Source organism: Mya arenaria, chromosome 4 (genome assembly GCF_026914265.1).
Source record: "Mya arenaria isolate MELC-2E11 chromosome 4, ASM2691426v1".
NCBI classification, from domain to species: Eukaryota; Metazoa; Mollusca; class Bivalvia; order Myida; family Myidae; genus Mya; species Mya arenaria.
The window spans coordinates 30,399,493-30,424,086 of record NC_069125.1 but is presented as its reverse complement, the minus strand read 5'-3'; the positions used below and the strand labels follow the sequence as shown (position 1 = coordinate 30,424,086).

Here is a 24,594-nt window from a genome sequence, read left to right as displayed (position 1 = left end):
TCTTGTTTATTCAAAATACAATTGTATACAACATTGTCATGAAAAAGCGTATTGGAAAGTTATACACAAATGAACTTATCAACAACAGTGTGTGTATACCACGTGATAAATTACGTCATAAATGTTATGCTACACCGGGAGGCAACGTTTTGCTGCGAATGATGACTTAAAACATCGATAACCTCTCTTTTGCTTCACCATTTTAAATGAAACAAAGGGCAGTCTATTAGAGCCTTCATTATATTACCGGAGTTCGATTAGGTGAGTAGTTTGCTAAAACAAACCTGTCCAAAATAATGTTTTGACACTGCTCCATCAAGCAGTGGTCAGATCTTGTGAAAAGGTTTGTCAAAGTGTTTTAAGAAACTAAACTCTCAATCAAACCAATCGGCCATCTTGGATGTAAAAGTTTTTAACTCTTTCTCCATTTTTAGAATAAACTTGAAGCAGAAATAAAGTTATGAACCTGCTCCTCAGTATTCCGCATCTTTTGGTACCAACGTCGATTAGAAACTCATTTTAGAACAAAAGTTACATTTGCATGGGAAATTGAATCGACTTGAAATGGCCACGATTATACAGGATAAAGTGCAGTGCATTTTGCTTTTTCTCACTGTTTTTTTTTGTCCAAGAAAGTACTTTTGTTGATAAACACTCCAAATATGTACTGCCATTTTACATTTCATGTTCAATGACAAAGTTCAAAATCAAACAAAGCACTTCCATTCAGTAAAATTGTCGTATTTCATTTTTGGTACGGCGCAGTGCTATAAAATTAATGATAAAGTGCAGTGAACTTTTACCCCGTATAACAAAATGACATTTTCGTCATCTCTTTCAGACTGGCAAGAGTACATATCAGTACCAATCGCCAGTCAGTTGTCGTACATATATACATACACATACACGATTTAGGTGTAAATGCTTAGCAATACTAATAGGACTGACGATCAGAATATATTTGAATTAATCGAAACCAAGTTTTAAAGCTGCCCTCTCACAGATTTGCCGTTTTTACAACTTTATTTTATTTTATGTCTTGGAATGAGTAAATGTGTGCGTAAATATCTGCAAACTTGTGATAAAAGACTGCTGACAAAGATCAGATCCCAGATTTCATATTTCATATTTCCGTTCGAAATTGATGTTTTATGGCTAAAAGCGTTAATAACGGTTTAAGAAAAATGCATAAATCATCAATTTTGGAACTTAAGTATAAAAATCTAATGTTTTGTCAGCAGTCTTATATGACTGGTTTCCATGCATTTTCGCACAAATTGGCTTGTTCCAAAACAAAAAATAAAACAGCTTAAGTGCAGCTTTAAATAATAACTTCATTACATTGAGACCAATCATCAACACTACAACGTGTCATCAAATTGTATTCAAAACGGCAAATTACACCAATTCGGAAGTGCCTACTCACTGATACATGCCTTATTTCTTTTAATTGACACATGACAGTGAATCAAATCATGGTTATATACCTTCTCAGACCATTGGCTACTTTCCATATTTACGGGGTTTGAAGCTGAATGTTTTGTGATTTCAAACACATGCTGAACATGCTGGACCTACTTGATTTACTTTTTTTGTTTACATTTTCACCTCATTGTTTGCACTTCTACACCTGATTTGGTCACTTAGTCGAATACAATGTGGTAACGTTCAACCAATTTTATTTTCGCTTATATGAAACATAACTGTTTTCCTACGTTGTTTAATGTTTAGTACACATGTGGAAAGATCTCTCAATATATGTTGTAAGGGTCGTGAAGATCTAGAAATCAGTGGTATTTTGTATGCAATTTGGTTAATTGTCTATAGAATATATAAGAAAATAGTTAGTAGTCTGTGACCTACACCAAACAATAATTTAACATATTTTGGGAAGACTATTTTATCATATCACGCATGCGCATCACAATCCCGGACATAACGCGTTGTTTCCGGGAATTGCAGGCTCAATAATCCCAGCGGAATACTGGCCATTTTGTGACGTGTTAGCTTCCGGTCCCTTCAAACCATGGGCCTAAAATAGAATATTTGTGAAATACTCAGTAAGTGTTTTCTTAGCACACATTTTAAACGGTACACTTATTTGCGGAGATGGCCTCATTTGTAAAACTGGTACGACATTGTTCAGTTTAAACTTTAAGTAACAGTTATTTTTAATGTTATACAGTACTTGAATTGCTAGAAGTTAAGCTGTTGCCAATTTGGAACTATAATTTTGATGAGTTGCTCTGGGACAAGCCCAGTAGTCGAAACTTCAAAAATAGACCCTGGCAAGAACCCAAACGACAATAAACAGAGACACAAACGTATGCACACAATATACACAAATTCATACACCAAAAATAGACCCAACACGCATCATATGAGCTTTACCAATAAATGATGTGATTACGGACTTGGAACAGTCAGTGAAACGCGAGATCATCGAACCACGAGTCTACTGGGGGTTAAACCAGTTTGCATGGCTATCACCTCACACTTGTTCCAACAATTATCAATAATTACAAAATCATAAATATAAGACTTAAGTCGTTTTTGCTGGGGAATATTCCGGTACATACACTCAGAGCCATTCTGCTAACTCTATACCATACATCGTTAAATATAATTATTCGATGACTCGAAAATAGTCTACTCTTGGCTAGTATTCAATATCGGAACTAAATAAATCTAAGAACGATGTAGCTAATCGAATTGCTTGTTATAAATAACTGACCAATAAAGTGAATGAAATCAATGATGTATGACCATAAGATTAACTTGAGTTGAATATTGAGTACCATCCAAGGGTTGTCACGTATCCCAACCTATGAGCCTGATGTAAAAAATGACCCTTACCTTGATAAATTCGATAACTTTGGTCATATCCTCATCGGCACTTTCATAGTTCGGTAACAGGTAAGCGTTTTCGTATGCCAGCACAGCGTAGGCCTAAAACATACTCGGTTTTCTGATATACTTAGCTCAAATGCATGCTTTTAAAATCGAGTTTTTAAGAGTTTATTAGTATTATATATGTATTTAAAAGTATTAATTGAGGGAACATATATTCATATGTAGCATGGTTTTAAAAATTATTTTCAATAGGCATAACAGAGGGGTTAATAAATGACATATACTTTTCCATTCTAATAAATAAATAAATATTTTGCAATCCATCAAGTGTAAACGTATATTGAACGGAGTTCCGTTAGGGCCATCGCCTGCGAATGAGTTGATCTGAAACGCGATACTCCATAGTACGATGATAATCACGCGACAGAACGATGATGATAACGCAACAATACGATATTGATGATAACGTGACAGTACGATGATGATAACGAGACAGTACGATGATGATAAAGCGACAGTACGATGATGAAAACGCGACAGTACGATGATGATCACCCGACAGTACAATAATGAAAACGCGACAGTACGATGATGATAACGTGACAGTACGATGATGATAACGCGACAGTACGATGATGATAAAGCGACAGTACGATGATGAAAACGCGTTAATACGATGATGATCACCCGACAGTACGATAATGAAAACGCGACAGTGCGATGATGATAACGCGACAGTACGATGATGATAAAGCGACAGTACGATGATGAAAACGCGACAGTACGATGATGATCACCCGACAGTACAATAATGAAAACGCGACAGTACGATGATGATAACATGACAGTACGATGGTGATAACATGACAGTACGATGATGATAACGCGACAGTACGATGATGATAACGTGACAGTACGATGATGATAACGCGACAGTCGATGATGATAACGCGACAGTACCATGATGATAACGTGACAGTACGATGATGATAATGCGACATTACGATGATGATAAAGCGACAGTGCGATGATAAAAACGTGACAGTATGATGATAATAACGTGACAGTACGATACTAGGATAACGAAAACGCGATATTACGATGGTGAAAACGCGACAGTACGATGGTGAAAACACGACAGTATATCGCATTATCATCACCGTACTGTTGTATCATCGCGTTTTCGTCATCGTGCTGTCGTGTTATCATCATCGTGCTGTCGTGTTATCATCATCGTTCTGATGTGTTATCATCATCGTTATGTCGTGTTATCATCATCGTTCTGTCGTGTTATCATCATCCTTCTGGCGTGTTATCATCATCGTTCTGATGTGTTATCATCATCGTTATGTCGTGTTATCATCATCGTTCTGTCGTGTTATCATCATCGTTCTGGCGTGTTATCATCATCGTTCTGTCGTGTTATCATCATCGCTCTGTCGTGTTATCATCATCGTTCTGTCGTGTTATCATCATCGTTCTGTCGTGTTATCATCATCGTTCTGTCGTGTTATCATCATCGTTCTGTCGTGTGTTTTGCGTTTCCATCATCGTACCGTAGAGTATCGCGTTTCAGATAAACACATTCACAGGCGATGGTCCTAACGGAATTCCGTAACATTGTGCCCCTTTACAGTTAAATATGACTGCATTATTGAGCAATTCAATCATATAAACCTAAAACTATATACCCTGCCGCCTGGAATCTTTTTGTACGGCGTGATCACGTGTTTCCAATTACATCCGGTGACAATGGTCTTGAGCCTGTTCACAACTTCCGGTTTAGCCAGACAAGGGTTATACAACAGTGCTATGGCTCCATGCTTTTGAGGGGAAAATTGATTTATGAAACAAATTACACACAACTAACCCCCAAATCATAACTGTTTAATCATTAAATCACATTCGTTGGTTGTTCAGAGTTTGGGAAATATGATTGCACATCATAGAAATCTTCATCACCACAACACAAATACATTTCTTTCCGCAACATATACATGTATAGCAATTGTTAACAGAGTCTGTAACCCCTTTTGGTTCTCGGTTTCCAAGGTTTTTTGAAAGAAGACTCGGGACTTAAACTATACACGCAATCGTAACAACTCGGCCATCTCCGACAAGCTTCGAGATAGACAATTATGTTGGATAATGGCCGAGGTTTCCGATTGGTCATACTTGGTGCGAAGAAACTTAAACTTGAACATTATTCAGTACGAAATCTTTCAAAAAAAAGATAAAAACAAACGCAGGATCCAGGGGCGTATCTAGGATTCGACGATTGTTGATGCGTAACTAAGGGGCGTAACCTATTGACTCTCCCTCAGAAAGTAAACTTTGACGCTTTTAAGGGGAGGGTGCCGGGTGCCTGCCCCCCCCCCCCCCCCCCGGATCCGCTTGTCGGATTCGGGTAGAAGAAGTTTTCGATACTCTCAAATAAAGAGCTTAATCATACCTCGAGGGCGTGCGCATATCTTTGAGGCGGCAAATACTTGTACTCCCCGAAAACCGGCCACAGTGGTCGGTGATTTCCCCTGGAACAAACAACAACAAAAAGTCCAGTTTTATAACAAATAAGCAATTGCTTCCACTTTTTGATCAATTATATCACTGTGAAAAAAGACAGTTCACAAGTTTTTGTCAAAACATGAAAATGTTCAGTTGCTGTGTTCTTGAACAATCGTGACCTTTTATACTGCATGTTTCGCCCCCATGGTTTCTTATGGCGCGTTGATATTGGAATGCCATTGATTATACAGTTAAATATTGTAACTACGAGATACGTAAGTCGTTTTAACGAGAAACGTAAGTAGTTTTAACGAGAAACATATGTAGTTAACGAGAAACGTAAGTCGGTTTAACGAGAACGTAAGTCGTAAACGAGAAACGTAAGTCGTTTTAACGAGAAACGTAAGTCGTTTTGACGAGATACTAAATCGTATTAACGAGTTTCTAAGCCGTTTTTACGAGAAACGTAAGTCGTTTAACGAGAAACGTAAGTAGTTTTAACGAGTTTCTAAGTCGTTTCAACGAGATACGTCAGTCGTTTTAACGAGAAACGTAAGTCGTTTTGACGAGATACTAAATCGTTTTAACGAGTTTCTAAGTCGTTTCAACGAGATACGTAAGCCGTTTTAACGAGAAACGTAAGTAGTTTTAACGAGAAACGTTAGTTGTTTTAACGAGTTTCTAAGCCGTTTTAACAAAAAACGTAAGCCGTTTTAACGAGAAACGTAAGTAGTTTTAACGAGAAACGTAAGTAGTTTTAACGAGTTTCTATCTCGTCTGAACGAGAAACTTAAGTCGTTTTAAAGAGATACTTGGTGTTTAAAACGAGGCACATAAGATACGTAAGTCGTTAAAACAAGATAGATAGGTCATGTTTACAAGATAAAAATATCACGTATGTCGCCTCTTTGCATACGAATGTATCAGAAAAATAAGCAAATTTCAACTGAATGCCATTTAAGTTAGGATTCAATTGATGATCAGAGTAGCATAATATAGAAATAATGTTTCAATTACAATTGTATATATAGTATAATGATATGATAAGAACATCTTACGAGGTTGGAATTGGTGATTCGTAGTCAAGGGTCTCATTCAGGCAGGCATGCATAATCTTCAAAGAAAACATTTAGGATAATTATTACCTCTGTTCCACAACAAAAATAATATTTTCTGTAAAAAAACAACATGCCCTGCAAATATCAAAATTGAACTCTTGAAGAGACAAGCTACTTACTTGTATAATTCTAACAGAAAACAGATGGTATAGATAAAAAAATATTAAAGCTATTTTGGAGCTTATTTAACTGGGGAAGTTGTGGCCACGTAGCTATTAATTTAAGAAAAAAAAACGTTTAAAAAGGCTTATAGATTTTTGCACCAACCGATATTAAGCCCCTTTAAAACCACACAGATCAACCATTCGCATCACTCTATATTGTAGTGTGTTCCTTTTAACCCACACAGATCATCCACCTGCATCAGCCTATAGTGTGCCCCTTCATCTTTCTGCATCAACATATATTGTGCCCCTTAAAAACTACACAGATGATCCTTCTGCATCAACATATATTGTGCCCCTTAAAAACTACACGGATGATCCGTCTGCATCAACATATATTGTGCCCCTTAAAAACTACACGGATGATCCTTCTGCATCAACATATATTGTGCCCCTTAAAAACTACACGGATGATCCGTCTGCATCAACATATATTGTGCCCCTTAAAAACTACACAGATGATCCGTCTGCATCAACATATATTGTGCCCCTTAAAAACTACACGGATGATCCGTCTGCATCAACCTATATTGTGCCCCTTAAAAACTACACGGATGATCCGTCTGCATCAACATATATTGTGCCCCTTAAAAACTACACAGATGATCCGTCTGCATCAACATATATTGTGCCCCTTAAAAACTTCACGGATGATCCGTCTGCATCAACCTATATTGTGCCCCTTAACAACTACACAGATGATCCGTCTGCATCAACCTATATTGTGCCCCTTAACAACTACACGGATGATCCGTTTGCATCAACCTATATTGTGCCCCTTAACAACTACACGGATGATCCGTCTGCATCAACCTATATTGTGCCCCTTAAAAACTACACGGATGATCCGTCTGCATCAACCTATATTGTGCCCCTTAACAACTACACAGATGATCCGTTTGCATCAACCTATATTGTGCCCCTTAACAACTACACGGATGATCCGTCTGCATCAACCTATATTGTGCCCCTTAAAAACTACACGGATGATCCGTCTGCATCAACCTATATTGTGCCCCTTAAAAACTTCACAGATGATCCGTCTGCATCAACCTATATTGTGCCCCTTAAAAACTACACGGATGATCCGTCTACATCAACCTATATTGTGCCCCTTAAAACTACACAGATGATCCTTCTGCATCAACCTATATTTTGCCCTTCATCCTTCTGCATCAACCTATATTTTGCCCTTCATCCTTCTGCATCAACCTATATTGTGCCCCTTAAAACTACACAGATGATCCTTCTGCATCAACCTATATTTTGCCCTTCATCCTTCTGCATCAACCTATATTTTGCCCTTCATCCTTCTGCATCAACCTATATTGTGCCCTTCATCCTTCTGCATCAACCTTTATTGTGCCCTTTAAAACTACACAGATGATCCTTCTGCATCAACCTATATTTTGCCCTTCATCCTTCTGCATCAACCTATATTTTGCCCTTCATCCTTCTGCATCAACCTATATTGTGCCCCTTAAAACTTCACAGATGATCCTTCTGCATCAACCTATATTTTGCCCTTCATCCTTCTGCATCAACCTATATTGTGCCCCTTAAAACTACACAGATGATCCTTCTGCATCAACCTATATTTTGCCCTTCATCCTTCTGCATCAACCTATATTTTGCCCTTCATCCTTCTGCATCAACCTATATTTTGCCCTTCATCCTTCTGCATCAACCTATATTGTGCCCCTTAAAACTACACAGATGATCCTTCTGCATCAACCTATATTTTGCCCTTTATCCTTCTGCATCAACCTATATTGTGCCCCTTAAAACTACACAGATGATCCTTCTGCATCAACCCATATTTTGCCCTTCATCCTTCTGCATCAACCCATATTTTGCCCTTCATCCTTCTGCATCAACCTATATTGTGCCCCTTAAAACTACACAGATGATCCTTCTGCATCAACCCATATTTTGCCCTTCATCCTTCTGCATCAACCTACATTTTGCCCTTCATCCTTCTGCATCAACCCATATTTTGCCCTTTATCCTTCTGCATCAACCTATATTGTGCCCCTTAAAACTACACAGATGATCCTTCTGCATCAACCCATATTTTGCCCTTCATCCTTCTGCATCAACATATATTGTGCCCCTTAAAAACTGCACAGATGATCCTTCTGCATCAACATATATTTTGCCCTTCATCCTTCTGTATCAAACCATATTTTCCCTTCATCCTACTATATCAACCTATATTGTGCCGATTTCAAACCATACAGATCATCCTGGACTACAGTCTATTGCGAGGCAATGCTTATACGAAAACTAAAACATGAAAAAACTCGTCTCCGGCCGAAAAAGGTCCGAACATCTGCTCTTCATGTTGTTTACACATGACGCCAGAACGACGTGATATAATATGATATGTGTAACGTGAGTATCTATCATACTAAGTACTTCTTTAAAAAAGACCAGCTTATTTACAGCTTCAGCTTTATATTAATAAATACTTGATATGGCAAGTGAAATGTATGGATGTCAATTATTGCAGAAATGTATATATGTATTGCAGTATGCATTTTAAAATAATTAACACACATATTAAACATTTATTGTTGTATAAGTTTAAAACAATCAGTTAATGGTGTAAGTAAAAATATAAATACGAATGTTTTAACTTACCTTTTCTGGGGCTTTAGTATATATGGTCTTGTAGTCATTTGATTGTCCTTTCCCCTATAATAAGTTATAGAATACAACCTACATTTTCAGCCAATGAAATTGCAGATAGGCGATCATTAAGTACTATGTTTAAATAATCAGTAAGAAATTTGAGGAAGTTTAAAGGTTCGCCCATTGCCACTCATCGGAAACACGCTGCCTTTGTCAGATTTTGCGTTGACAATGTGTCAGTCACGCAATGAGGTTGTATTTTCATTCGGAACTCCTCGGCCATTTTATCGAAAACAACTTCGGATGTATGCCGGTACATCAGTTGAAGTAATTCGTAAAATTTTGAATTATATTATTAATTAAATGTATTGTTTTAGAGTTGTATTTATTGATCTAAAGTTAAATTGATTGCCAGTGAAGTGAATTATTGCAAACAAAATTAAGATTCCCACGAGTAAAGTCATAAAGTTTAACTGCTTAATAAAATTACTACGCGATCTACTTTCTTGAGTATGTAAACCGTCCAAATTCATCCGAGTTTGTTTTCGATAAAATGGCCGAGGAGATCCGACTGGTTGTATTCTAAGTCAGTCAGATGACCAGGGGCTGTATTCAATATCCACCTTAAATTGAACTTAATTTTAAGGTTAGAATCCAAGTGTTTTGATTGAATTTTAAAATAAATAACTGACCAATGGAGTGAATGGGATTATTAAGGCGTGTCTAAGGATAAGGATACCAATTATATTGAATATGGCATCTGAAGTCACTCACTCGAACCATTCTTAATCATTAAGATTTTTACTTTATGCCATCTAACTATTATATAATCGTTGTTTTGCCTGGACTATAACAGTTCATTCCGATCAAATTTGTCAAATGTAAACTTGGATACTTTCTCTTCTGCAAATAATTTATATAAATGAAGCTTTAAAATTTCGAAACCAAATAAATTGATCTAAAACATATTCAGGTCGTGCCCAATTTAAAGAATATCTGTTAATGGAAAGAGACAGAAATACAATAAAATGAAAACTATTATATGATTCCAACCAATAAGTTACCTGGAGTGATGTCCCTTTTTCACCAAGTTGGCAGGTGTATACATACATATATATATATATATATATATATATATATATATATATATATATATATATATATATATATATATATATATATATATATATATATATATATAAGTGAAGCTTCAAATTTACGAAACCAAATAAATTGATCCAAAACATATTCAGGTCGTGAACAATTTAAAGAATATCTGTTAATGGAAAGAGATAGAAATACAATAACCAAATAAATTGATCTAAAACATATTCAGGTCGTGCCCAATTTAAAGAATATCTGTTAATGGAAAGAGACAGAAATACAATAAAATGAAAACTATTAAAGGATTCCAACCAATAAGTTACCTGGAGTGATGTCCCTTTTTCACCAGGTTGGCAGGTGTATTCAACAGAACTGTTCGGGTCCCAATCAATCTCAATGCCATGCTGAAATTGGAAAAGTGTTAGGATAGCGGGATAATCTGGCCCCAATTTCTCGAAACTTCTTAAGTCTCTTATAACAGGATTAAGCTAAACCCACTATTTTTGTATTTCAATATTTTGCATTTTATATACTCCTTTAAATGTTTTAATACTTACGACATTATCATTACGATAATCACAATGAACCATTTTTCATTTTTGAAAAATCACTCTAAGTATGTATTTTGGCTGATTGAAATAAGCAACTTAAGCCTGTTAAGCTTAAGAAGTTTCAATGAATTAAACAAGGCGAAGGGCTTATCACACCTAGCTGGTTTTAGCTCGTCAAAGCTATTCCGGAGCACAAATTTTGCGATATTCAGGGATCTGGCCCCAATTACTCCAAACTTCTTAAAGCTACACTCTCACAGATTTACTGTTTTGACAGCCATTTTTTGCGTAAACATCTGCAAACCAGTGATTTAAAGCTACACTCTCACAGATTTACTGTTTTGGCAACTTATTATTTATTTATTTTTGTCTTGAAATGAGCTAATTTTGCGTAAATATCTGCAAACTAGTGATATAAGACTGCTGACAAAAGATCAGATCGCAGATTTTCATAATTCCGTCGAAAATTGATGTTTTATTACTACTAACGGTTTAAGAAAAATAATAAAACATCAATTTTAGAACTTAAATATAAAATTTGTGATCTGATTTTTTGTCAGCAGACTTGTATCACTGGTTTCCATGCATTTTCGCATAAATTGGCTCGTTCCAAGCTTTTTTTTATCAAAACGTTCAATCTGTGAGAGTTACGCGGATCCGCAACGTGTTTCTCAGCTTTATTTTCCTTCATATATACCCCACCCCCTGTACCATACATGAAGCGCTCATAAAAGCAGGCGTATCCTTTTCACCATATTGTCATTACATCACGTGGTAAACACGCCCATATAACATTAAAATGAAATGCAAAGCGACACACATGTAGTTCGGAGTAATAGTGGAAGTGTACTACTTACTACGCCATCATCGCACCATCGGGTAGGCACGCCCATCTTGACCCCGTGTTTTGGATCGCTGATGTCCATGGGAGCATCGGGGTTCATGTGACGTGGCGCTCGTTCGTTAAAAAAGGATAGCAAATCGTCGTCGTAAACTGGGGGAAGAGATTAGAAAACCCATATTACACAGGGTGAAGCTAAATTTTAAATGTTGAAACCATTAAATGTTCTGGGTATATTTAAAGCACTTTTAGATAACCTACGTTTTTTATACAGTTTAAAGTGTATTTCCATTATGAACCCCTTCAGAAATTATGAATATAATGGCAACAATTTTTGTTTCTATTGTTGGAAGCATGTTAAGCCCACATTTCCTGGAATTGTTTGAAAGTGTTTTATCTTAAGAGACAGAATCATTACGTAAAAATAATATTCCTGGACATTCTAGGACAATCTTATAAACGTGCAGTTTTATTTGTTAAAAGCATGAACAGTGCGTTGAAGCATGGGAAAAGAGGCAAGAACTTTTACGATATGACGCTTTCCTGATGACCAGTATCACGCCTTATTCAGTACAGTCAAAACTCGGTATGTCGTACTCTGTTATATCGATGTTCTGGTTGTATCGAACTTTTTTCGAATGTTTTAGTTAAGTTGGCATGTTTTGTATTTCAGTTATGTCAAATGCTCCATATCTCGAAGTATTTCCCGAGGTCCGAACGGCTTAGACATAGCGAGTTTTGACTGTAAGACACGCACAGTCGAACCACGTGGGCTCGAACTCACAGAGACCGACGAAACTACCTTGGGCCTCGGAAATTTCGAGCCCAGCGGGAATGTTTACTTGCAGTTTTTTAAAACAAACGATCTTTAACATCCGGTTCGAGCCAACGCGGAATTCGAGCCAGGCGATTTCTGATTTCTGATCTCTGTGTGATTTACATGATATATTCGCAAACAGAAAGCAATACTTATACAAATACTACCAATATTATAACGAAACAATCTCAAACATCGAAAGTTAACATTATGGTTATGATTGCCTCATTTAAACATAATTATTTCCATGCAGACGACTTCTGATTATTACATTAGCATCGTTGTGTACTTAATAGCGAAAAACATTACCGTCATCACGTTTCCAGATATTATTTCCTTCTAGGGATTGGAAGGTTATCAGCAGGAAGAACAGCTGTGAAACACAGATAAAACAAACTTGATCACATTATATATAATTGAATGCCGTCATAAACTATTTTATGGATCTGAGGGTTAAACTGAATCACCCCAAGCTAATAGCGTGGCTTCATCCATTCTAAAAACTCTTCAGAACCATGTGTTTGCGCTTTTAAGCAGAATATGAATATGGCAAAATAGGAACATAACGATAACATTGCATAAGGCAATAAACATGAATATCATACATGTATACGATCAAAATGAAAGCCATCGCATATGGCAACACATAAGAACACAACGATATCATTGCATATGGCTACAAAAAAGATCATCGCACATATGGCCACAAAGAAGATAATCGAATATAGCAAATACAGGATCATCGCATATATGGCCACAAACAAGATCATCGCATATATGGCCACAAACAAGATCATCGCATATAGCCACAAACAAAATCATCGCATATAGCCACACACAGTATCATCGCATATATGGCCACATACAGGATCATCGCATATGGCCACATACAAGATTATCGCATATATGGCCACAAACAAGATCATCGCATATATGGTCACAAACAAGATCATCGCATATAGCCACAAACAAGATCATCGCAAATGGCCACAAACAAGATCATCGCAGATATGGCTACAAACAAACCATTGAATATTGTCTCAAATAGAATCACAACGATATCATCGAAAAAATTGTCACATACAAGATCATTGCATATGGCCTCAAACAAGATCATCGCATGTATGGCCACAAACAAGATCATCGCATATATGGCCACAAACAAGGTCATCGCATATATGGCCACAAACAAGGTCATCGCATATATGGCCACAAACAAGGTCATCGCATATACGGCCACAAACAAGATCATCGCATATATGGCCACAAACAAGATCATCGCCTTTATGGTCACAAACAAGATCGACGCATATATGGCCACAAACAAGATCATCGCATATATGGCCACAAACAAGATCATCGCATATATGGCCCCGAACAAGAACATCGAATATGACCACAAAAAGGATCACATCCTTTTAAGTGAAAGACGGACGCCTCAACCATAAAACCGCTTACACCCTCTGTGTCTCTGCGTCATTTACATGATTTATTCGCCAACAGAGAGCAATACTTACCCCAACAATCGGATTAGTCTCAAGCATCAACGTTAACATTTTTGTCAAGAGTTTCATGCAATGACTGCCTCATTTAAACAAATAATACCTCCACGCAGACGACTTCTGATTATTAGAATAACACTGTAGAGTACGCAATCGTGAGAAACATCATGTTTTCAGATAGTTTTGCCTTCTAGGAAATGGATAGTAATCAGCAGCAAGAACAGCTGTAAAGCAAAAAAAACTTGATCAACTTATACATGTGTGCATGCCGTCATATTTTTTTTAATGGATATGCATATTAAACCGAATGACCTCAAGCTAATTCTGCGGATTGGACCGTGCAAATATAAATACATTCAAGAACGTTTTAAACATTTGTGCTTGCAATTTTCAGGAGAATATTTTGCATAATTATATCGTTATTATTTAGTGCGGAAGTATATATTTTACGCAAACCGCCGCTGATATGTCTTTACTAGTACAAACATATCTACATTATCAAAATTGTGTACATCGCATTTGGCCACAAACAGAGTCATCGCATATTGCTACAAATAGGATCATCGAATATGACTACAAATAGAATACTCGAATATGGCTACAAACGGGATCATCGCATATGGCCACTAACAGAATCATCGCATATTGCTACAAATAGGATCATCGAATATGGCTACAAATAGGATCATCGCATATGGCTACAAATAGGATCATCGCATATGACTACAACAGGATCATCGCATATGGCTACAACAGGATCATCGCATATGGCTACAAATAGAATACTCGAATATGGCTACAAACGGGATCATCGCATATGGCCACTAACAGAATCATCGCATATTGCTACAAATAGGATCATCGAATATGGCTACAAATAGGATCATCGAATATGGCTACAACAGGATCATCGCATATGGCTACAAATAGGATCATCGAATATGGCTACAACAGGATCATCGCATATGGCTACAAATAGGATCATCGCATATGACTACAACAGGATCATCGCATATGGCTACAAATAGGATCATCGAATATGGCTACAACAGGATCATCGCATATGGCTACAAATAGGATCATCGAATATGGCTACAACAGGATCATCGAATATGGCTACAAATAGGATCATCGAATATGGCTACAACAGGATCATCGCATATGGCTACAAATAGGATCATCGCATATTGCTACAACAGGATCATCGCATATGGCTACAAATAGAATACTCGAATATGGCTACAAACGGGATCATCGCATATGGCTACAAATAGGATCATCGAATATGGCTACAACAGGATCATCGCATATTGCTACAAATAGGATCATCGAATATGGCTACAACAGGATCATCGCATATGGCTACAAATAGAATACTCGAATATGGCTACAAACGGGATCATCGCATATGGCTACAAATAGAATACTCGAATATGGCTACAAACGGGATCATCGCATATGGCTACAAATAGAATACTCGAATATGGCTACAACAGGATCATCGCATATGGCTACAAATAGAATACTCGAATATGGCTACAACAGGATCATCGCATATGGCTACAAATAGAATACTCGAATATGGCTACAAACGGGATCATCGCATATGGCCACTAACAGAATCATCGCATATGGCTGCAAATAGGATTATAGAATATGGCTACAACAGGATCATCGCATATGGCTACAAATAGGATACTCGAATATGGCTATAAACAGGATCATCGCATATGGCCACTAACAGAATCATCGCATATGGCTACAAATAGAATACTCGAATATGGCTACAAACGGGATCATCGCATATGGCCAATAACAGCATCATCGCATATGGCTACAAATAGGATTATAGAATATGGCTATAAACAGGATCATCGCATATGGCAACTAACAGAATCATCGCATATGGCTACAAATAGGATTATAGAATATGGCTACAACAGGATCATCGCATATGGCTACAACAGAATCATCGCATTTGGCTACAAACAGGATACTCGAATATGACTACAAACAGGATCATCGCATATGGCCACTAACAGAATCATCGCATATGGCTACAAACAGGATCATCGCATATGGCTACAAACAGGATCATCGCATATGGCCACTAACAAAATCATCGCATATGGCTACAGACAGGATTATCGCATATGGCTGCAAACAGGATTATCGCATATGGCCATAAACAGGTGCTCAACGATACCATTGCATATGGACGCAGACAATACCATAGCATATGATCAAAATTAGGAACACAACAATATCATCGCAAATGACCACACATTTTTGTCAAGAGTTTTATGCAATGACTGCCTCATTTAAACATATATACTTCCACGCAGACGACTTCTGATTACTAGTATTAAAATATCACTGTAGAATACGCAATCGTGAAAAACATCGCGTTTCCAGATAGTTTTGCCTTCTAGGAAATGGATAGTAATCAGCAGCAAGAATAGCTGTGAAGCAGAGAAAAACAATCTTGATCAAATTATACATGTTTGCATGCCGTCATACTTTTTTATGGATCTTCGGGTTGAACCCAATGACCCCAAGCTAGTTCTGCTGGTTGAACCGTACAGATATAACTCCATTCTAGAACGCTTCAAAAATGTGTGTTTGCAATTTTCAGCAGAATATTTTGCATAATAAAGGAACATATCCTTTTTAGTGAATAGTAGACGCCTTAACATTTAGACCACTTAAACCCTCTGTGCCTCTATCACGGTCATTTACATAATATATTCGCCAACAGAAAGCAATACTTATATAAATACTACTAACATTGTATCGAATCAATCACAAGCATCGAAAGTTAACATTATGGTTATGACTTCCTCATCTACCTCTATTTACATGCAGACGACTTCTGATATTTAGATTAACACTGCAATGTACTTAATAGTGAGAAACATTACCGTCATCACGTTTCCAGATATATTTGCCTTCTAGGAAACTGATAATTATCAGCAGCAAGAACAGCTGTGAAGCAAAAAAACAAACAAACTTGATCAAATTTTATATATTTTATTGCCGTCATAAAATATTTTATGGATCTGCGTGTTGACTGAATTGACTGGTAATTCCGCGGGTTGAACCGTCCACTTCTAAAGCTTCATTAATTCTAGAAAGTCGTTGAATTGACTTTACTTTAGAACCAACATATCAACATTTTCAAGTGAATTTACATGGTACACTAATTTGCTCTAAATCACGTGTTGGAGTGACCACCTTTCTGGCGGGAGGTCGTGGGATCAATACTCGACCTAAGACCATAAGTTTTGAGGCTGATACTGGAAAACGTGGAGTATGCAGTTCTCATTAACCAAAGAGAGTTGTCTCCGTGTATCGGTGTTAACATCGGGCACGTCAATGAACCAAGGGAAACAACTGCTGTCCCTTCAGGAGAAGGTCCTCATAGAACATAAGTACATCGTACTTTCATGGGCGATAGTAGATTCTAAAATCTGAATATGATGTATACAAACATTATACACAAACTGAGCATATGTGTATGGCTTTATGAAACTGTCAACCGTAGCTCTCACTCAAAATAAAAAAAAATTATCACATTTTCCACAAATAGGAACTTTAAATATATCAACGCATATGGTCAAAACAAGACCGTCGCATATTGCCTCAGACAGGATCATTACATATGACCACAAACAGGACCATCGCATATGGCCTTACACAAGAGCATCGCCTAAAGCGAAAATAGGAACACAACGATATCATTGTAAATGGTCATAAACAAGATCACCATACATGTATATGACTACAATAAGCCATCGCATATGGCAACAAATTCGAACACAACGATATCATTGCATATGGCTTCAAACAAAAGCCACAATAATGATAATCGCATATGGCCATAAACAAGATGATCGTATATGGCCACAATCAAGACCTACACATATAATCGTCGCATATGGCCACAAAAATGATCTTGACAAATGGACACAAATAAGATCATCGCATATGGCCACAAATAGGAATATAACAATATCATCCTAAATGGCCACGCACAATATCATCCCATATGACCACACACAATGTCATCCCATATGACCACACACAATATCATCCCATATGACCACACACAATATCATCCCATATGACCACACACAACATCATCCCATATGACCACACACAACATCATCCCATATGACCACACACAATATCATCCCATATGACCACACACAATATCATCCCATATGACCACACACAATATCATCCCATATGACCACACACAATATCATCCCATATGACCACACACAATATCATCCCATATGACCACACACAATATCATCCCATATGACCACACACAATATCATCCCACATGACCACACACAATATCATCCCATATGACCACACACAATATCATCCCATATGACCACACACAATATCATCCCATATGACCACGCACAATATCATCCCACATGACCACACACAACATCATCCGTACGGCCACGAACAAAACATCGCATATATATGGCAGCAACATATAATCATCGCATATGACCCCAAACAATATCATCGTTTATCATCACAATCAAAACCTACACATATAATCATCGCATATGGCCACAAATCAATATCATCCAATATGACCACGCACAATATCATCCCATATGACCACACACAATATCATCCCATATGACCACACACAATATCATCCCATATGACCACACACAATATCATCCCACATGACCACACACAATATCATCCCATATGACCACACACAATATCATCCCATATGACCACACACAATATCATCCCATATGACCACACACAATATCATCCCACATGACCACACACAACATCATCCGTACGGCCACGAACAAAACATCGCATATATATGGCAACAACTATATGATCGCATATGGCAACACTTTTGAAAACACAACAGTATAATCGAATATGGCAAGTCAGATCATCGCATATGACCACAACAACAGCACTGCATATGACCTGAAAGTAGATTATCGCATATGACCATACACAAGATAGACTTCGCATATGACCATAAATAGTAACACAACAATTTAATCGAATATGGCCACATGCCAGATCATCGCATATGACCACAAACCAGATCATCGCATATGACCAAAAACAATATTATCAAATATATGGCCACAAACAAGATTATCGCATATGACCACAAACGAGATCTTCGCATTTGGCCAAAAACAAGATTATCACATATATGGCCACAAACAAGACTATCGCATATGACCACAAGCCAGATCATCGCATATGGCCACAAACAAGATCATTGCATATATGGCCACAAACAAGATAATCTCATTTTGCCACAAACAAGATCATCGCATATATGGCCACAAACAGGATCATCGTATATATGGCCACAAACAAGATAATGACATATGGCCACAAACCAGATCATCTCATATGGCCATAAACAAGATCGCATATGACAACAAATAGGAACACAACAATATTGCAAATGACCACACATAAAATCATCTCATATGGCCAAAAACAGATCATCACATATCGCCACAAATAGGAACACAGCAGTCAAGACTTATCTGACTTATATACATATTTAATTTGCGTCTTTTAAAACTGACCTTTAACCTTCAAACAATTTCAATAATCTTAGAGAATGCGTTAAAGTTCTTAGTTTATGTGTGTTTGGAACCGTTTCATAGCTATCATATAAATACTGAGCGTCAATAATTGAACCCAATCGAATAGGTATTTATTTTTCATCAACTAATCCATCAATCAATCGCGTATGGCCACAAACAAGATCATTGCATATATGGCCACAAACAAGATAATCTCATTTTGCCACAAACAAGATCATCGCATATATGGCCACAAACAGGATCATCGTATATATGGCCACAAACAAGATAATGACATATGGCCACAAACCAGATCATCTCATATGGCCATAAACAAGATCGCATATGACAACAAATAGGAACACAACAATATTGCAAATGACCACACATAAAATCATCTCATATGGCCAAAAACAGATCATCACATATCGCCACAAATAGGAACACAGCAGTCAAGACTTATATGACTTATATACATATTTAATTTGCGTCTTTTAAAACTGACCTTTAACCTTCAAACAATTTCAATAATCTTAGAGAATGCGTTAAAGTTCTTAGTTTATGTGTGTTTGGAACCGTTTCATAGCTATCATATAAATACTGAGCGTCAATAGCTGAACCCGATCGAATTTTATTTTTCATCAACTAATCCATCAATCAATCGCGTATTTATGTTCTATTCATGACGGCAGATAACCAAGAAAATCGCTGAATTCCGATTTATAAAGGAAATAATTCGATAAAAAGAGTTCGTCTATTACCTTAATTATCCCCATTTTTACACTAATCCTCGGCTACAAATGATAAATCCAATCTCATTTTGTTAAGCGAGGAGGCATATGTTGCACTTAACACGTCAATACTCTGTTTGGCCGACACATGTTACGCAGTGTAGGGGCGCCCACCAGCGAAGCAATATTAGTCAATGACGACTCGTTACTGCTCATTCAGATTTCCATTGCAATTATATTGCTCATTTATGTTATATATCTTTAGATTAATTATATATGGTGTATGAAGGAATGGCGCCGACATGTGCCAAGATGTAACCCAGCAGTGTCTTTTGTACCTTAATCCTGCCTGACAAATAATATAAAACAATTTTGTGAGTCTTGGTACCGAATCATGCCAACTTTTTAGTTTTTTTTTCGTACCGAGCTCTAATCTATCATGGGGTTACAGACTCATCTGTTTGGCCCAAGGCTCAGTGTTGCGACAAAAATAAGTTGCCATAAATTAACAGTTTACACTGACAAAAAGGGACTCGCTCATGTTTATGGACCATAAATGAGTTTTCCCGGTAATACATCGGAAAACACTTAGATGATAATTATATTACTCTTTGATATCGAAATTACAGAACAAAACTCAGTTTTATCACATGCTTAGCCTTGTTTTCCATGTACTATACCCATTACGATTTTTTTTTATCTTACACATGTGTAAGATAACATATCAGACATTTCTATTGGCTAGACTTATCACACGCGACCTAGATATCCCTCCGCATTGTTTGTAAACAAAATGGTTTAAACGCCAACAAATACTTACCTCAATAATGAAGCGGTAGGACTTCCGGGAAACAAATGGCTAACGAATCATAGTGCCAGAAAGCATCTTGTTCGAAAACGTTCTGATAACAATCTTCCGCAAACCAGATAATGCAGATTACTAGTCACAGAAATATCCAGTCAGTCAACAAATACAGCCACATTAGTGACAAACAACACGAGAACATTTCAAACATCTCCATCTTAACAGGCAATATGCGACCAATGTCATAACATTTGCTTGCCAGTTTAATCAGCTGTCGGTTACCAAAACACAAATACGAATTCCGCAGCACAGGTTTCTCATCACACGTACGTCCCAAGACGGTAAGAACAGCTTGTTCTCTGGAAACATTCTTGGTGGAACTTTTTCAACATCAACGCAGTGCAGAGTAAGGCTTCGTCGTAATCATCTGCATGTTGTGAAAATCCATGTACACTAAGAAAACGCTTCAAAGTCATCGTAGAAAGCGACAGCGAATAACTTTTAAATCCGTGCACACAGTAAAACTTGACAGACCGACGTAGGTCACATAAACCGCGTAAAGCATGTTCTCTCAGTGTGACGTCATCAAATTGTGTACTTATTGTGTTGTAATGGTTAAAATTGTTCGTTATTCATGTTGTTGGATATTTTACTACACATTTTTATACTTGTGACTTATTCAGCGCTTTATCAGAATTAAAACTTGATAACTGCTAGCAGTTTTTGTCATTTTAATTTGGAACTATTTATATGGCGTATCGTTGACATTCCACTCAGTGTACTTTGGCTGTCAAACAATGGGTTAAGAAAGTGGAACGTGGAACTAAATTGGTAATAAAAACACCGTTTTAAGCATGTGATAAAAAATATCTGACACTCGTTGTCATTTTATACAAGATTTTTTTATTAAACTCGTCCATGAAAGTTGTTAGTAAGCTCGCCAGAGGCTCGCTTACTAACAAATTTCATGGACTCGTTTAGTAAAATCTTGTATTAAATGACAACTCGTGTCAGATCCTATATATATATAGTATCAAGCACCCATACATAAGCTGACGGATGGTTTAACGTTTATTGAATTTATTTGTAGCATCAGGTGATAATGTCAATTTCACAACTTAAGTTTGAACACTTCGTTGTGGCAATAAGCGATGATCTGGTTTGAGGTCATATTGGATGATATTGTTGTGTTCCTATTAGTGGCAATATGCGATGATCTAGTTTGGGGTCATATTCGATTATATTGTTGTGTTCCTATTTGTGGCAATATGCGATGATCTAGTTTGTGGTCATATTCTATGATATTGTTGTGTTCCTATTTGTGGCAATATGCGATGATCTAGTTTGTGGTCATATTCTATGATATTGTTGTGTTCCTATTTGTGGCAATATGCGATGATCTAGTTTGTGGTCATATTCGGTAAAATTGTTGTGTTCCAATTAGTGGCAATATGCGATGATCTAGTTTGTGGTCATATTCTATGATATTGTTGTGTTCCTATTTGTGGCAATATGCGATGATCTAGTTTGTGGTCATATTCTATGATATTGTTGTGTTCCTATTTGTGGCAATATGCGATGATCTAGTTTGTGGTCATATTCGGTAAAATTGTTGTGTTCCAATTAGTGGCAATATGCGATGATCTAGTTTGTGGTCATATTCTATGATATTGTTGTGTTCCAATTAGTTGCAATATGCGATGATCTAGTTTGTGGTCATATTCTATGATAATGTTGTGTTCCTATTTGTGGCAATATGCGATGATCTAGTTTGTGGTCATATTCGGTAAAATTGTTGTGTTCCAATTAGTGGCAATATGCGATGATCTAGTTTGTGGTCATATTCTATGATATTGTTGTGTTCCTATTTGTGGCAATATGCGATGATCTAGTTTGTGGTCATATTCTATGATATTGTTGTGTTCCTATTTGTGGCAATATGCGATGATCTAGTTTGTGGTCATATTCTATGATATTGTTGTGTTCCTATTTGTGGCAAAATGCGTTGATCTGGTGAATGGTCATATTCTATGATAATGTTGTGTTCCTATTTGTGGCAAAATGCGTTGATCTGGTTTGTGGTCATATTCTATGATATTGTTGTGTTCCTATTTGTGGCAATATGCGATGATCTAGTTTGTGGTCATATTCTTTGATAATGTTGTGTTCCTATGTGTGGCAAAATGCGTTGATCTGGTTTATGGTCATATTCTATGATTATGTTGTATTCCTATTTGTGACAAAATGCGTTGATCTGGTGTATGGTCATATTCTATGATAATGTTGTGTTCCTATTTGTGGCAAAATGCGTTGATCTGGTTTGTGGTCATATTCTATGATAATGTTGTGTTCCTATTTGTGGCAATATGCAATAATCTGGTCTGTGGTCATATTCGATTATATAGTTGTGTTCCTATTTGTGGCAAAATGCGATGATCTAGTTTGTGGTCATATTCTATGATTATGTTGTATTCCTATTTGTGACAAAATGCGTTGATCTGGTGTATGGTCATATTCTATGATAATGTTGTGTTCCTATTTGTGGCAAAATGCGTTGATCTGGTTTGTGGTCATATTCTATGATAATGTTGTGTTCCTATTTGTGGCAATATGCAATAATCTGGTCTGTGGTCATATTCGATGATATAGTTGTGTTCCTATTTGTGGCAAAATGCGATGATCTGGTTTGTGGTCATATTCGATGATATTGTTGTGTTCCTATTTGTGGCAATATGCGATGATCTGGTTTGTGGTCAAATTCGATGATGTTGTGTTCATATTTGGGACAACGCTTTAATTCGTTTCGGAACAACTTTCTGTCAAAATATCGCTGCAACATGCGTAATACTCACGAAAGCAAACACATCGAATGAAACGTTACAGACGCAGTGCAGACAGTCAGAACATATTTGATAAATTGATTTCAGCATTTCCCCGTATTATTGGTTCTATTAAATCTAGCGGGAGCAGCCTACGTGTATTTTACGACATATTCCTACAGATATTCTGGTGTTTTTGCACTGAGATAAATTCAGTGATTTCTAAGGCAAGTGAATAAAGTTTACCAAACTATATAATAATTATAATATATAGTACCAATTTCATTTTTTTTTTGGAAAAGCGATATTAGCAATATGCGCAACCCGCAACATATCATCACGGCGAAAGTAGCAGATCTCGCGATTTGTTTCAAGGAGCGGTTCAAGTGGGCTGAAACTATTTTGATTGTTCTGCGGTATTGTTTGTGTAACGATCTGTCCAAACATTATAACATATTAATTATCAAATAAAAAAAGTTTTTTTCCACAGTGTTCGATACTATTGACTTGCGTTGAAACACTCAACGCATACTTCTGATAGTTT

General features: G+C 36.9%; 1 protein-coding gene across 2 annotated transcripts; it reads right to left on the bottom strand.

Annotated features, from left to right (window-relative positions):
• Positions 1–1,662: 1,662 nt before the first annotated feature.
• LOC128229916 (uncharacterized) lies at positions 1,663–20,602 on the bottom strand. 2 transcript variants are annotated; one of them, XM_052941821.1, is made up of 10 exons: positions 20,457–20,602; positions 12,897–12,960; positions 11,787–11,923; positions 10,702–10,782; positions 9,284–9,337; positions 6,417–6,472; positions 5,306–5,384; positions 4,545–4,676; positions 2,857–2,949; positions 1,663–2,032 (listed from the first exon to the last, which is right to left on the bottom strand). In XM_052941821.1, exons 1-10 carry the CDS (start codon positions 20,469–20,471, stop codon positions 1,922–1,924), a joined length of 822 nt encoding a protein of 273 aa, XP_052797781.1. In that variant the 5' UTR covers positions 20,472–20,602; the 3' UTR covers positions 1,663–1,921. The 2 variants fall into 2 exon arrangements, with proteins under 2 accessions (XP_052797781.1, XP_052797780.1); XM_052941820.1 differs by lacking the exon at positions 20,457–20,602 and adding an exon at positions 14,105–14,261.
• Positions 20,603–24,594: the final 3,992 nt, after the last annotated feature.

What these genes read in the sequence shown, in the direction of transcription:
- LOC128229916 (XM_052941820.1), bottom strand. Translation starts at nt 14,161, where the DNA reads ATGAAACTCTTGACAAAAATGTTAACGTTGATGCTTGAGACTAATCCG. An exon ending in AAAAGATTCCAGGCGGCAGG is followed by an intron (nt 2,950 to 4,544) that starts GTATATAGTTTT and finishes AGTATGTTTTAG; the next exon opens with GCCTACGCTGTGCTGGCATA. An exon ending in AAGTTATCGAATTTATCAAG is followed by an intron (nt 2,033 to 2,856) that starts GTAAGGGTCATT and finishes ATTCTATTTTAG; the next exon opens with GCCCATGGTTTGAAGGGACC.